This window comes from Thermobia domestica, chromosome 3 (assembly GCF_964235325.1).
Source record: "Thermobia domestica chromosome 3, izTheDome1.hap1.1, whole genome shotgun sequence".
Taxonomy (NCBI): domain Eukaryota; kingdom Metazoa; phylum Arthropoda; class Insecta; order Zygentoma; family Lepismatidae; genus Thermobia; species Thermobia domestica.
The window spans coordinates 115,268,866-115,281,857 of NC_137456.1; the positions used below are offsets into that span (position 1 = coordinate 115,268,866).

Here is a 12,992-nt window from a genome sequence, read left to right on the forward strand (position 1 = left end):
TGGATCTTCAGTCTACCATAAGATTCGAATCACATGTATTCTTATTAGATATCAAAACCAGGCACTTCTAAATTGAACGAAGATATTTACAAGTCTATATGCATTTTTAAATGACATCACGGAACAGCTGCTAATGAGCAGAATGCTCGTTTCTCATATAGTGTGTGTGATAGGCTCGATTCTAAACCATATGAATGTAAGTGGACTTAAGTGCCCATGCGATTTACTGAGATTTCCCAGTTTTCTCGCAGTTGACTATTCCACAGGGTTTTGCGCTACTACGCAAATTTATAAGCTGAATTTAAAACTAACTTGAAGCTAAATACAGAATTAAACAAAAGCAAGACATAAATGGCTATCACTAACAAAGTAATAAAATGAATGTCACTGACTAACAATATAAGCACATTACGGGGTACAGATTCTACTCTAAACTGTAGGATCACGTATCACAGAAAGCTTCGACGAAAAGAGAACTTCAGAGAGAGAGAGAGAGAGAGAGAGAGAGAGAGAAAACTTAAATAATCTCGGTCTAATCAAAAATTTAAAGTTTTGGTATATAGTACATAATTTACGCGTTCCACAAAAGGAATCAGCTTCATATTGAGCAAATCAAAGTTTGCATGAGAATAGAAAACGCAGTACAATACAAGTCATGCTGTGCATGAATTAATTACGCTACATTAAACGTCAATCAATCACACTAATCTTGGCCGATCCATTTGTTGCTTATCTTGCTCACCAGCCCTGCCGTTATAGGTCACCTGCTGCGGCTTGATGGGAAATTTGAACAAGAGAAATATATGGTATATGTGAAAGGCTTTGTTATCATGATGGCAATTCATTCATAATTTTTACAGATGATGAAAACGGTAACTAAAAAGTAATAAATTATTCAGCTTTGATTACTCATTTAAGTTAACAGCACTAGTATTGCGCATACATTAGGATGATTTTATTAACCTTTCTATCATCGAGTGAAGAATGTTCTTTTATATGTTCAGCAGTTCTCCGAATTTAATACTTTCGGAAATATTTTTGTATATTTATTTGTATGATTTATTTAATTGCATTCTATATTTAACATACTTTTTAAAGCATTTAGTAATCAACAAATTCTGTCTATCCACCTCGATAGACCGATCATTCCATAATGAATATAAAATATTTCAATTGCATTGTGAAGAACTGCCAACACTATAATACGATTTTAAAAGAGTTGAAAACAGATTAATCATCACATCGTGACCAAACAAACAAAAAGTAACAAAGGTATGTGTGAATATATTTTAAATTATTTAATACATTTCTGAATAAACTTTTATTTGGAAACACTATAAAAGACACTTTTCTGAAATGACTCCGCAACATCCTTTTCCACATATTTTAAGAGAAATAAAGTGAATACATTGTTCGCATTTCAAGAAATCGAACTCAAAACACAAAAATAAAAAGCAACATAAACAAATTCACTTTTATGATCAAGTTTTATGTAACACATGCTTCAAATACAACACCTAAGAGTATTTCATCATTACCTGTATTTTTAAATATTGCACAAACAAAAAGAAATTTCACGCACACAGAAAAAACTTTTCTGAATTAAAAAAGCACTAAGCTATAATACAGGAATATAAAATATATCCTTCCTTCACTCATAACAATAATAGCAACTTCACAATACAAAGGAACTACTTTCCGCTCGTAAATGCTACTGTAACGAATGCTTCCTTCAGGTAATTCTTAACATAGTGAAAGACTAACAAACAATAGTTTTTCGTAAGATTATGAAGAAATGGTTATTATACTCCAAGAATTACATGTTTAGCTGATTAAGAATAAAGAAAACAATAATTTCTACAACTCGCACGTCGAAGCAATCACTTAAGTGTGACGCTTCAATATAGAATTTTCCTTCTTAAAAAATGTTATCTCAATTCCTTTTCTAAAATATATATATTGGTATTTCAATACTCTCACTCTCCTCTATGAATTTATACGGAATGAATTAACATATGCTGTTCAAGTTTAACATTAGAACCAAACCTTTTGCTACAAACCACGCAATAAAAAGGTTTATCAGAGAAATGAATTTTCATATGGGTATTCAAATTACTTCTCTGACTGAAACATCTTCCACATATATTACAAGAATAAGGTTTCTCTCCTGTGTGCACTCTCATGTGAATCTTAAGTTGAGAAACATCATAGAACCGTTTCGGGCATTCAGTACAAACGTGTTTCTTTGCATACAGACCAATCGGTAACATTTCACTCACACTCATTCTTGCCCTGAAAATAAAGAAATACTTCAAGTTTTATTCTAAAAAAAGAACTAATTACTACTCTATATTATTATTAGTGATGGATTCTTTTCTGTTTCATGAAAAGTTCTTTCTCTTGTTCATACATCGTTGCTGTATCATAAACATTATTTCTAACAGACACCGTATGAGAAAATCGTTTCATAAAGTGAAAAAGCAAACGATTCCTTATCCCTGGAAGAATCTTAGAAAAATTTAATGTACTTTCCTCAAGATTCATTTTTAATCACAAAAAAAAAAAAAAAAAACGACGCTTTATTAGTTTATACGCGTAATTTTACTACTTTTCTACATTTACATAGTTTTATCTCATATAAATCCTGTTTGTATAGCTATAGAGAAATAAATATAGCCATTGAAGGAAATGTTGTACCGTTTTGTCATTAAATAACACTTTAGTTTCTATATTTATTTTCCCTCCACTTTACACGTTACCAAGTACAAAATAATATTTCAAAATTTTCCAGTTATGAAGAGTTGTTACGGGAAAGTATAATTTGCTGTATTTAAAAATTCCTATACATGCATTCAATCTACGAGTATTTTACAGCTTTATGTGGAGTTAATTCTTGATCGTGTATATTAATCTAGATCAGAAATTTCTCAGAAAAAACATAGTGGAAAATTTTCCAAATCATTATCATTAATTACTATTTACTTATCCATGAATAGTTCCAGATCTGGAATGGATTAGCATCTAGGGGTGACATATTTGGATTCCTTTTCCCCGCCTTATATTATTAGATAATAAATTAACTTGTACTAGTTACTGTATTTCCCAAGTGAGTGCTTTTGCACTGCAGATTGTAACATGTATATTTTTTCTTTCATATGACACTTCCGCAGGGACGTTTACTGAACAACGATACTGTGTAGCAGCGACTGACCTACTGAACTGGATCTATTCCACAATTTGGTCGTTGTAATTTGCAACACAAGAGCTGCATCTGTTTGGGGATGGTTCCAGAAGTAAACCAAGGGCACCAGAGTTTGTTAATCAGGCCCTATACCAGATAGTTACGAAGGCCTTTCTATACCGAAAATATTAATAAATTATTACACAACAAGGGTAACGAATTTATGGAACAAAGTACCATAGTAGGCTAAATCCGAAGTATTATAAAACTTACCATATATTTCGCCTGATGCAACTGAAACAATTGCTTAAAATTTAACTTCATGAGTCGAAATTTGGACTTAGCTATTAGAACCACAAACACTATTTTTATTATACATATGTATCTACATGTACGTATATACAGGGTGTTTCAAAACAACACCGACAACGTTTGGGAGGTGATACCTGACACCAGGATAAGACGAAAAGTATAGACCAAGCCAAAACACGAAAAAAAAAAATCAAGTTTAAAGGTCCATAGCTCCAATACTATGAGACCTACCTTAGTCGGGTCAAGACTTTACTTAGAAACTACTATGTGCCCTATCCAAATATCCATGTTTCTGAATCCTGCGGTACTTCCGCAACAATTTTTATAGAGGTAGTTGGTGAGCACTTCAAATTATATGCCCGTAGCCAAACCCCCTTTATAAAATTCGTTGTGTGAGTACTTTGAATTCTGAAATATGTATTTTTGGATAGGGCACATATTAGTTCCTAAGTGAAGTCGATCCGACTACGGTAGGTCCCATAGTTCTGGAGCTATGGACATTTAAAGTTAACTTTTTTCATGTTTTCGGCAGCCTATAACTCCGAAAGGAAGCATTTGTGCACCAACGTTGGTCTATACTTTTCGTCTTATCTTGGTGTCCGGAATCACTTCCCAAACGTTGTCGGAGTTTGAAACATCCTGTATATGAATGTACATACATGTACGAATATAAATGTATGTAAGTACAAATAAAAAGGATGCATATGTGGACCTCTTCAATCATCTTACTCGAAGCATCTACAAGGATCGTTATAAACATTCATGCCACAGGTAGGATACAAATCCAGGGCAATGACATACGATCATTAGCCTATGCCCAAAAGCACTCAAATCAACTAGATCTGCCTGCTACCAAGAATTTACGATTGCACTGCCAATTTCATGCAAAGCAAACCCAACTTATTAATCCCCACATAATCCTATAAATGGAAGTAAAAAGTCTCCATCTGTGAGTCATGCTAATCCAGTAATAAACAGTGGAGGCAATTCGCCGATTTACAACTACTACTACTAATAATAATGAAACTGAATTGAGTCCAACAACAACCAAGTGTATGAAATTTTTATGCGTTTGTGTAACACAGAATCAAGAAGAAGTCCCTATGTCTACTTCGTTAATTCTGGGCACCACTTCCCATACCAGCGGCAGTTTATCTGTATGTAACAGCGCAAAATCTCTGTCATCAATGTCAGGTCGATTCCCAAAAATCTTGAGCCCGCAAATGCACTAAGGTCTCCCATTAATTTCTTTAAATTACGTTCGATTCTTTTCAGAATACTGTCGATTATTGCTATCCTCTTTTGTTTTCTAACTTTTGCGATTTAACTTCCAGTGGCGATTTTTTCGCCGTGTTTACCATGTTATATTCAGGGATTTCCATATTATATCATGCTAGAAATAAAAGCATGATATAATATGGAAATCCCTGAAGATACAACTTTAAAATATTCCTATTGCTTTCACGATGTCTTCTATGCTTCACTCTAGCACCGTCTAGCGGATAAAAAAAAATCAAGTATATCGCTACAGCACGGCGAGCAACCATCCTATCATTATCAACACACGAGTGGCAGAAGAGCACTGAGAGAGGTTAACGCGTCATAAAAAGCAGGCAGTTTACTTACATAACATGACATAATCGTCTTCAATTCATGGTTTACTAATTTCCTCACACATTTTCAACCAATAAAAGTACTATATACATATTTTTGTGCTAGTCATACAGAACTCTCCGCTAATGAAGCACATCGATGAAGAATGTTTTAATGTCTTTTCCAAAACATTTGAAATAGACAAATTGCTGAGAAATCTTATTTGATGAGATTCCACTGTGTCACTCTGATGAGTTATTTGCGCTGTAACAAACTTTTCTTACGGAAAGATATAGAAGTTATTCTCAAAGCTATTATAAACAAGAAAATGGACGTGTTCCATGACGTGATGCACGTTAACTTTTGAAATTATATATAATATACAAACAAACCTTAGGCCAGCTGGATACTTTGCCCCCACATTCCCGAATTTGCTCAGCCTACGGTCTCGCACCTCATATTTCAGCCTTTGCTTACGTTCTTCGTATGGCAAGAATACGTTCTTTGTGAAAAAAATTGAATACCTTTCCCCCTTAGAATAAGCATTTCAATTCAAGTGAAATGATAAAAACCAATGTCTGCTCAAGTGCTGTGTCCACAAAAATAATCTCAAATGCTTCACCCATGTTCTCCTGTCCTGATGATGAGATTGGCAACCTCAAAGTCATTTTTATATATTGAGAAAAAGTTAGAAACTGTCCTTAACTCTTCTTAGCTTAAAACCAAATTTCTAGGAACGCTGTGGCATATACCCACTTGTTTTGAATAAGAAGTTTATATGACATGTTTCATATCCTTAACATGTCTCTTACTGTAAAGGATTTTTCAGACAGCTGTATAACAATGAAACACTGAATTAAATTACTTTAAGTTCAAAGTGTCTCTCAAATTAAGATTTACCAACTTGCCAGGTATCTTTTTCTACATTAGAACATACATACGAACTACAATACTGCATCACAAATACATACCAGGCAAAGGTACAATACATATTCTTGAAAGCAGAAGTCGCAGACATAAAAAAATGTTCAACTTGTGTGAGCAGGCACTATATTGTTTGACATTACGACTGACAACGTGAGGTAGCCCTTCAAATTATCACGAGGCAAATTTTGTACAAGCGACGAAAGAATGATTATCTTCATAATTAAATTAAGGGAAAGAGTGGGGACAATTCTAATCGTAAAATCTACTCATGCTCATAATTTGCTATAGAGTCGAATACGCACTCTTTGTGTTACCATCAGCTATAGTGTTTACCTTGCAGCAACGTCGTCACAAGTGGCAACAGATTCTCGATATCTACACATCTACAAGTATATAATAGGTAGTTGCAAAACTACAGCTTAGTCATTCAGATTAGAGTTCCGCCGGATGGTATTCCTACTATTGATTAATAGCAACTACAATAGTATTTATCAAAGTCTGTAACTGTTACCACTGTAGGAAAAAAGATTAACTACACTAACTTATTTTGAACATGTTTCATTCAGAAGCTTATTATTATATTTAAAGTTAGGATTGAATACATGTTGACAATCAGCAGCTATTAATACTAGCCGAAAACAGTGATATTATAGAGTCGGATGCCGTAAGGCGTCACGGGTATTTCACTGGTATTAAACAACTTAGCCGTCAGGAAATATAACTACCATCTTGTTAAGAATAGAAGGGATTAGAGCGTGAGAGTATCATGTTAGATTCTTGAAAAGATAAGTTCTGGTGGTTTATGAAAGTGTTATGTGCTATTCTTGCTACATAATATCTCATTTAAATAATTCCTCGTCTGATTGAAGGAACAGAAATTTGTAATATGTATAGTGATCCACTAACAAATATAATTATAGTAATTTTGATTTCAATTTGCTCGAAAAAAAAAAATAATTTGCTACATTCTATCTTCATCCTCTAAGTCAGGGATTCTCTGCCTATTCCATTGGCGTACCACAAAAGCATATTGGGGTGGTGAAGAACCAGAGTGAACCAAACGCCATGAAGTAGAAATTGAAAAAAAAAAGTAGGGGTAAAGTTTCCACTCTTATGGGCTTTACTGTAAGCTTCACTTTTTTAACACGACAGTACCTTACTTTACGAGTGCTACAGCGTGTTCATTGTAGCAGCACAAACAGTGTGTCAACAAGAATAAGAAAATTCCAATATCTCAAAATCAGCTGAAAGTGGGATTGGTTCACTCTAGTTCTACACCATACATTTATTAATACCACCGTAAGTCATACGAACATCAACAGTGGTTCGCGTATCACTAATGGCACACATACTGCATGTTGAGAAACCCTGCTCTAAGCCTTTCAATTATACTTTGTCACAGTGCAGTATATACTTTCTATAATACTTCTAAGATAAAATTCTTTGTTTTCCCTTTTACATTTTCTCATAAGCTTGGCTTTTTTTTAATTTTTTTTTATACAGTTTCTCTTAAGCTTGGGAATTTATAGACTATCACAGCAGTCTGAAAATGAATTATTTCATAAAATTTCACAAGCTATAATAACCCCAAATATTTTCTCGTCACTGCTTCGTACGTTTAGTTTAAAGGTTTTGCATCAACACTACTAACTTATGTGTATAGATGAATTGAACAACGCGTTTGAGAGGATAAACTGAAAATTAGAGAAAAAGACGCAGCAGGAAACGTGGAATATCACATCAACACAATTTACTAAGAATATGACATAAATGCCAACGAAGAATATTTTAAAAATGTAATTACCTGTATATACATGGTTTGAAGGCTCTTGTTCTGGGTTTCGTCGGTTTATACCATGTTCTGATTTTCAGTCGTGGCAATCTTTCAATTTTGTCTTCCTATTAGCAATGTAATATTCTAAAATATTATTCTTAGTATTATATACCTTTATATTAACCACTACATATGTAATTACAATTTACAGTGTGCATGAGTATTAACAAAACTCGACACTAATGGCATACAATACATGTATAATCTTTGGATTTAAGATGCCTTCATTATTCATCGAACATATCTAATAGGAATTATTTAAAAAACTGCTATTGCACTGGATAACTACTTCTTACTAATGGAAGGAGTGAAACTGTACTTTCTATCAAAGTATCTCGTTTAGAATAGCATCAAGATGGACTGGACTTAACGTACAGAACGAACTCAGGCATACTGTGCAAACTGTACCTCACTATACACAATAAGCATTAATTCCAAGTTAATAATAAAACATTTTATTAGAAAATTTAAAAACATGAACAAGTTTGTACTGAATCACTAGACTACGAAAGTGAATAAACATTCATTGGGCTTTTACTTTTCAACAATGTATCTTTAATTCCTTCTTAGTCCTCATTTCTCATTGTTTCTTTCTTTTTTTTCTTTTTTTCTTTTTTTTCTTTTTCTTTTTTTTTTTGAAAAATAAAAAATGGTGCTGTAATTAAACTAGAATGAATACTTACATAGGCTGTTCCAATGACATCCTACTTTTGTTAGATAAGAAACGAAACAGTGAATCAGGTAATAGGTTTCCAAATGAAAATCTTTGAACTTCTAGTATAAACAATACGTTTTGAGTGGGGGGGGGGAATAATTTCATTAGCAAACATAAACAGGAACAATAAACAAAACGAACATTTTTGTTAACTTTATTCTTGTAATATACAAAAACACAACACACACAAGAGGATTACATATATATTCCTTTTATATCTTTACTTATATATATATATTAGAGAGAGAGAGAGAGAGAGATGAGGAAAGATAAAAAAGTCTTTGCATTTTTTAAAGCGATTAATACATTTTAATATAAAAGTGAGATTTACAAGCGATGCGTAAGCTTATCTCGAAAAGACACACGTACAACTTTCGCTTTCTTCCACGCACGGCGCTCTATCAGTTGACAAAGATGGCCAGAGTGCATAGGATGCCCACATAACATAATCAGAGAAATGTTACTCGTTTTCTATAATGGAAGGGACATACAGTCACAGATGCCCACAGGAAAACGAAACCGGTGTATAAGAACAAGTGTTTAGCAGTGTGATGTGCGAAATGGTGGCGCAAGGAGTATAAAAATTGGCAATGTCCAGGACAATGAGCGATCGGGTCACCATCATCCCTCCCTGACCTGGACAACACTACACCTGTTGACTTAATACTGAAAGCGGATAGACGTATTTATCAGATAGACATTGCCAGGGAGCTTGGCATTTTATGAAAGTGCTCATAACATAGTCCACGGGTTGTTGGAATATTGGAAGGTGTCATGTCCGTGTGTTCGTACCCTTTTTAAATGATGCCAACAAGAGCAAGCGAATGGTCGTCACTTAACCATTTGCAGCGTTAAGCCCTGGAGGGCAACAGTTTCCGGTACCTCACTGTCACTGGCGACGAAACGTGGATATTGTATTACATTCCCGAGTCGAAATAGCACAGCATGCTGTGGAAACATAGCTCGCCAGTAACGAACAACACCATCAACAGGTAAACTGATAGTCACGGGCTACTCAAGCTGGATTTTCTGCCAAGAGGTGAAACCATCAATGCAGAGCATACTGTGGCACATTAGCTCACCCATGAGCAGCCATTAAAAAAAGCGTTGAGGCATTCGCAATGTTGATGACATGTTTTTTCCCCGTGACAATGCAGAAGCTCATGTGGCGAATAAAACAATCATTCTTGAGAGTGGGAGACTATGGAGCATCTCCCTTACAGTTCCTTGCCCCAGTGATTACCACCTTTTGGGTCCATTAAAGAAGTTTTTGGCATAACAGAAATTCACGAACGACATCGAAAACCAGAACGTTGTTCGTTGTTGGTTTCGTGATCTGTTGGCCGCCTTCTACGCAGCGGGAACCTAGAAACTTCTGGTACGGTGGGCGAAATGCTCAACATGTGTGTTTATGTGGAAAAACAGACAAAGGTGAATAATAAATTGTGTATCTTTGTTTGTTTATGGCTTGTAATCTAGCAATAAATCGGTAGGCGCAAAGACTTTTTTTTTAAAGGGAAAATTAAAATGTCAGTAATGAACAGCATTCTCATTCAATACAAAATCAAAAATTTATACTATGTTAAAGTCAATACTCGTAACCTAGTCCACGCGAAAAACATTTCTTTCCATGGAAAAACATTTCTTTACGCAGACTTCAGGATGATAAAGCTTCATACACTACTCTATACTTAACCCTCCGTGGTCACTCTGGAGTCTAACAGACCCCAGATAAATTAATTTTTGATTTGTTTCTTTTTTGAAAACTTTTCTATCCATGTAAATTCAATTGGTAACACTGCCTGTTGTTATGGCTGGTAAACTGCCTCAATTGCGAGCTGTGTGCTATACAACATGGTTGTGAAGTGTGTTTAGGGTCCAACATACCACAGTGGGACCGGCACGTAAGCGTTTGTTTATTTTGTTCGCTTTCTAATTCCACCCATTTTCCTTTATTTCTGACATTTCTATTCATGAAATATGGCTCAGAGTAAGTTAAAAGAAGATGAAATACTTGAACTTTTGCTTGCCAATAATGATGATGACAGTGGTATAGAAGATTTTAGCATTTTCTTAAATTACCAAAGCGTTAACCTTTTCAGGACCAACGGCTCAAGGCGCTGAGCCAGTAGTTTAAATTCCGTAGTTCGGCTCCTGATTAACGTAGAGAGATGATTTAGGTGTCTATCTTTACAGGAGGGATAAAACGTTCCAATGGTGTGTATTTCATCCATATCAAGGGTCTCTCAACGGAAAGGTAGGGGGAAAATTGGATGTTTCAGTTCCCCTCTCCCTCAGCATTTAGGGGAGAAACTCTCTCCCCAAACGGGCGCGGGAGACCCGGGTTCGATTCCCGGCGGGAGCTCATGTGGTTCGGATTCCACGTTAATCAGTAGGTCCACGTCTCATATAGCCTCGCTGCTGAACGGGACGATAAAATCAACTCAACTCAACTCTCTCCCCAAACGAGCTACAAGCGTAAAAAGTGGCATCAACAAAGATAAATGAACATATTAACTAGTGATACCGTTTACGGCCATTGGGCTTGAAAGGGATTAATCAGAGGGATACTGAATTTACCCTTTTTCAGTGTTTATTTTTTACACCTGAAAATTGTGGGACGCTGCCAACACTGTTATTTGTCGCACGCACGGGGACACAAGTTACCTCGTTGAAATCTGTGTTCCATGAGCTTTCCAATAGGTATGGTTTATATCTCTGTGACAATTAGGGTCGTACCTAGGGCAGCTAACGTCAGGGTGGACCAAAATCTTTCATAAAAATATGTACAGGATGATTCTCTTAGGAAACACGTTCGGAATTTTTTCTCACTTGCTATTGAATTTTCGCCCTTCATTTTTTGACGTGATTGTACCCAATGTCTGGCGTACATGTGAATTTTTTCCTCCGTGCGACAAGTAACAATGTTGCCAGCCTTTCACAAATTTCCACAAACAAATAAATTCTCGTTTTTAAAAATATTCTTCTTCTTCTTCTTCTTCTACTAAGGGTTTGGCACGGGTGGTACAAATATTACCTGATTGAAGTCTGTGTTACATAAGCTTTGCAAGGAGGTATAGTTTGTGTCTCTGTGACAATTAGAAGGGGCACTAGGGCCGCCAACGTAAAGGTCTGTGATTTTTTTGAAATCCCTGTCGGTCCTGAAAAGGTTAATTTTACCGTTCTTCGTAAGATAATGTATGGGAGTTTTTTCTTCCATATTTTGTATAACACGTGTTTGTTATGTTGGTGTATAATATGCATATATTTTATTACAAATGATCTCTAAAGTTTGAGATTCTTTTTTTTTTTTTTTTTATAAAGTGAAAAAACGTATATTTCCTTCTGACTATTAATGAAAACTGTAATAAAAGTAACCAAATCGCTTATAAGTGCAAAAATATTGCTTATGGTAAATAGAACGTACCACAGAACAGTAAAAACAAAAAAATTGCAAAAATATATTTAAAAAATTAAACAAGATAAAAAAAAGGTGGTGGGGTCCTGTGGACCCCAGTGTGACCTCCGTGTCACAAAAAAATAAGTGTGACCACGGAGGGTTAAACTGCCATGTTATTTTTTTTTTTAATCTATAAAACAATAAACACGCTGTGCAGAAAACATTGAAAAAATAGTTCGTGCTAAATTATTACACGTTTGTTAGATTATGAACGATACTATGAACATTATATTCTTCTTCCAATGCAAAACTTCTTCCACAGTCTTTACAGTAAAATGGCTTGTCTGGAGTATGCACTTTCAAATGAGTTTTCAAATTACCTTTCAAATTAAAGCCTCTCCCGCAAACAGGACATGAAAATGGTTTCTCTCCTGTGTGAACAACAAGGTGAGTCTTCAGACTACCTTTCAAGCCAAATCCTTTTCCACACACTTTACAGAAAAAATTTTTCTTGTTGCCCGTTTGGCTTCGTTCATTTGCTTTAAGCTGAGCAAGATAATCAGCGACCAATTTCTTACCTGACGTATTTCCATTTAGATTGGAATCATTTTTATCCCACCTGTAAATAAGCATAAAATACTATTACATAATATCTACTATATTTCCAATACTGATATTATAATATATTGCGAAGTGCAAAATTATTCTTACAAAAAGCTACTTCAAGAATTCAAAATAAAATGTATTTGAATAAACGTGTAATATTTCACAACAGCAACAAAGTTTATAGATTAAGACACTCACCTTTAAACTGGTACTCAAGAAAATTAATCGACTGTTAAACTGCTAATCTAAAAATTCAATCACACATTTCATCCCTGTAAAACACAAAAGATATTCAGCACCGCTTGAACAATCCAGACACTTCGGTAGGTGAAGTTTTCCTAGAACCATATTGATTCTGTTATAAATAAAATTTTATCTTGTGGGTGCATCCAAACAGCCAAAATTCAAACTTTACTTTTGAAAT

At 34.9% G+C, this 12,992-nt stretch overlaps 2 protein-coding genes across 23 annotated transcripts in view; both read right to left on the reverse strand.

Moving 5' to 3' along the window:
* LOC145681319 (uncharacterized) overlaps positions 1 to 974 on the reverse strand; it is a 47,738-nt gene extending 46,764 nt beyond the window's left edge. The window contains exon 1 of the mRNA XM_081752979.1: positions 964 to 974. Within this exon, the coding sequence (XP_081609105.1) occupies positions 964 to 974 (11 nt within the window). The remainder of the gene's footprint in view (positions 1 to 963) is intronic.
* The window catches only part of LOC145680673 (uncharacterized), a 613,323-nt gene that overhangs the window by 273,586 nt on the left and 326,745 nt on the right, over positions 1 to 12,992 (reverse strand). Inside the window, exons 4-5 of one of the 22 annotated variants that reach the window (XM_081751514.1) lie at positions 12,541 to 12,581; positions 2,267 to 2,292 (exon numbers count right to left, since the gene is read on the reverse strand). The exons of 19 other annotated variants lie outside the window; for them this stretch is intronic. In XM_081751514.1, the coding sequence (XP_081607640.1) occupies positions 2,282 to 2,292; positions 12,541 to 12,581 (52 nt within the window). In that variant the 3' untranslated portion in view covers positions 2,267 to 2,281. Of the gene's footprint in view, positions 1 to 1,355; positions 2,293 to 12,196; positions 12,582 to 12,992 lie in introns of those variants that run through there. 2 more of the 22 variants (XM_081751499.1, XM_081751475.1) reach the window with 2 other exon arrangements.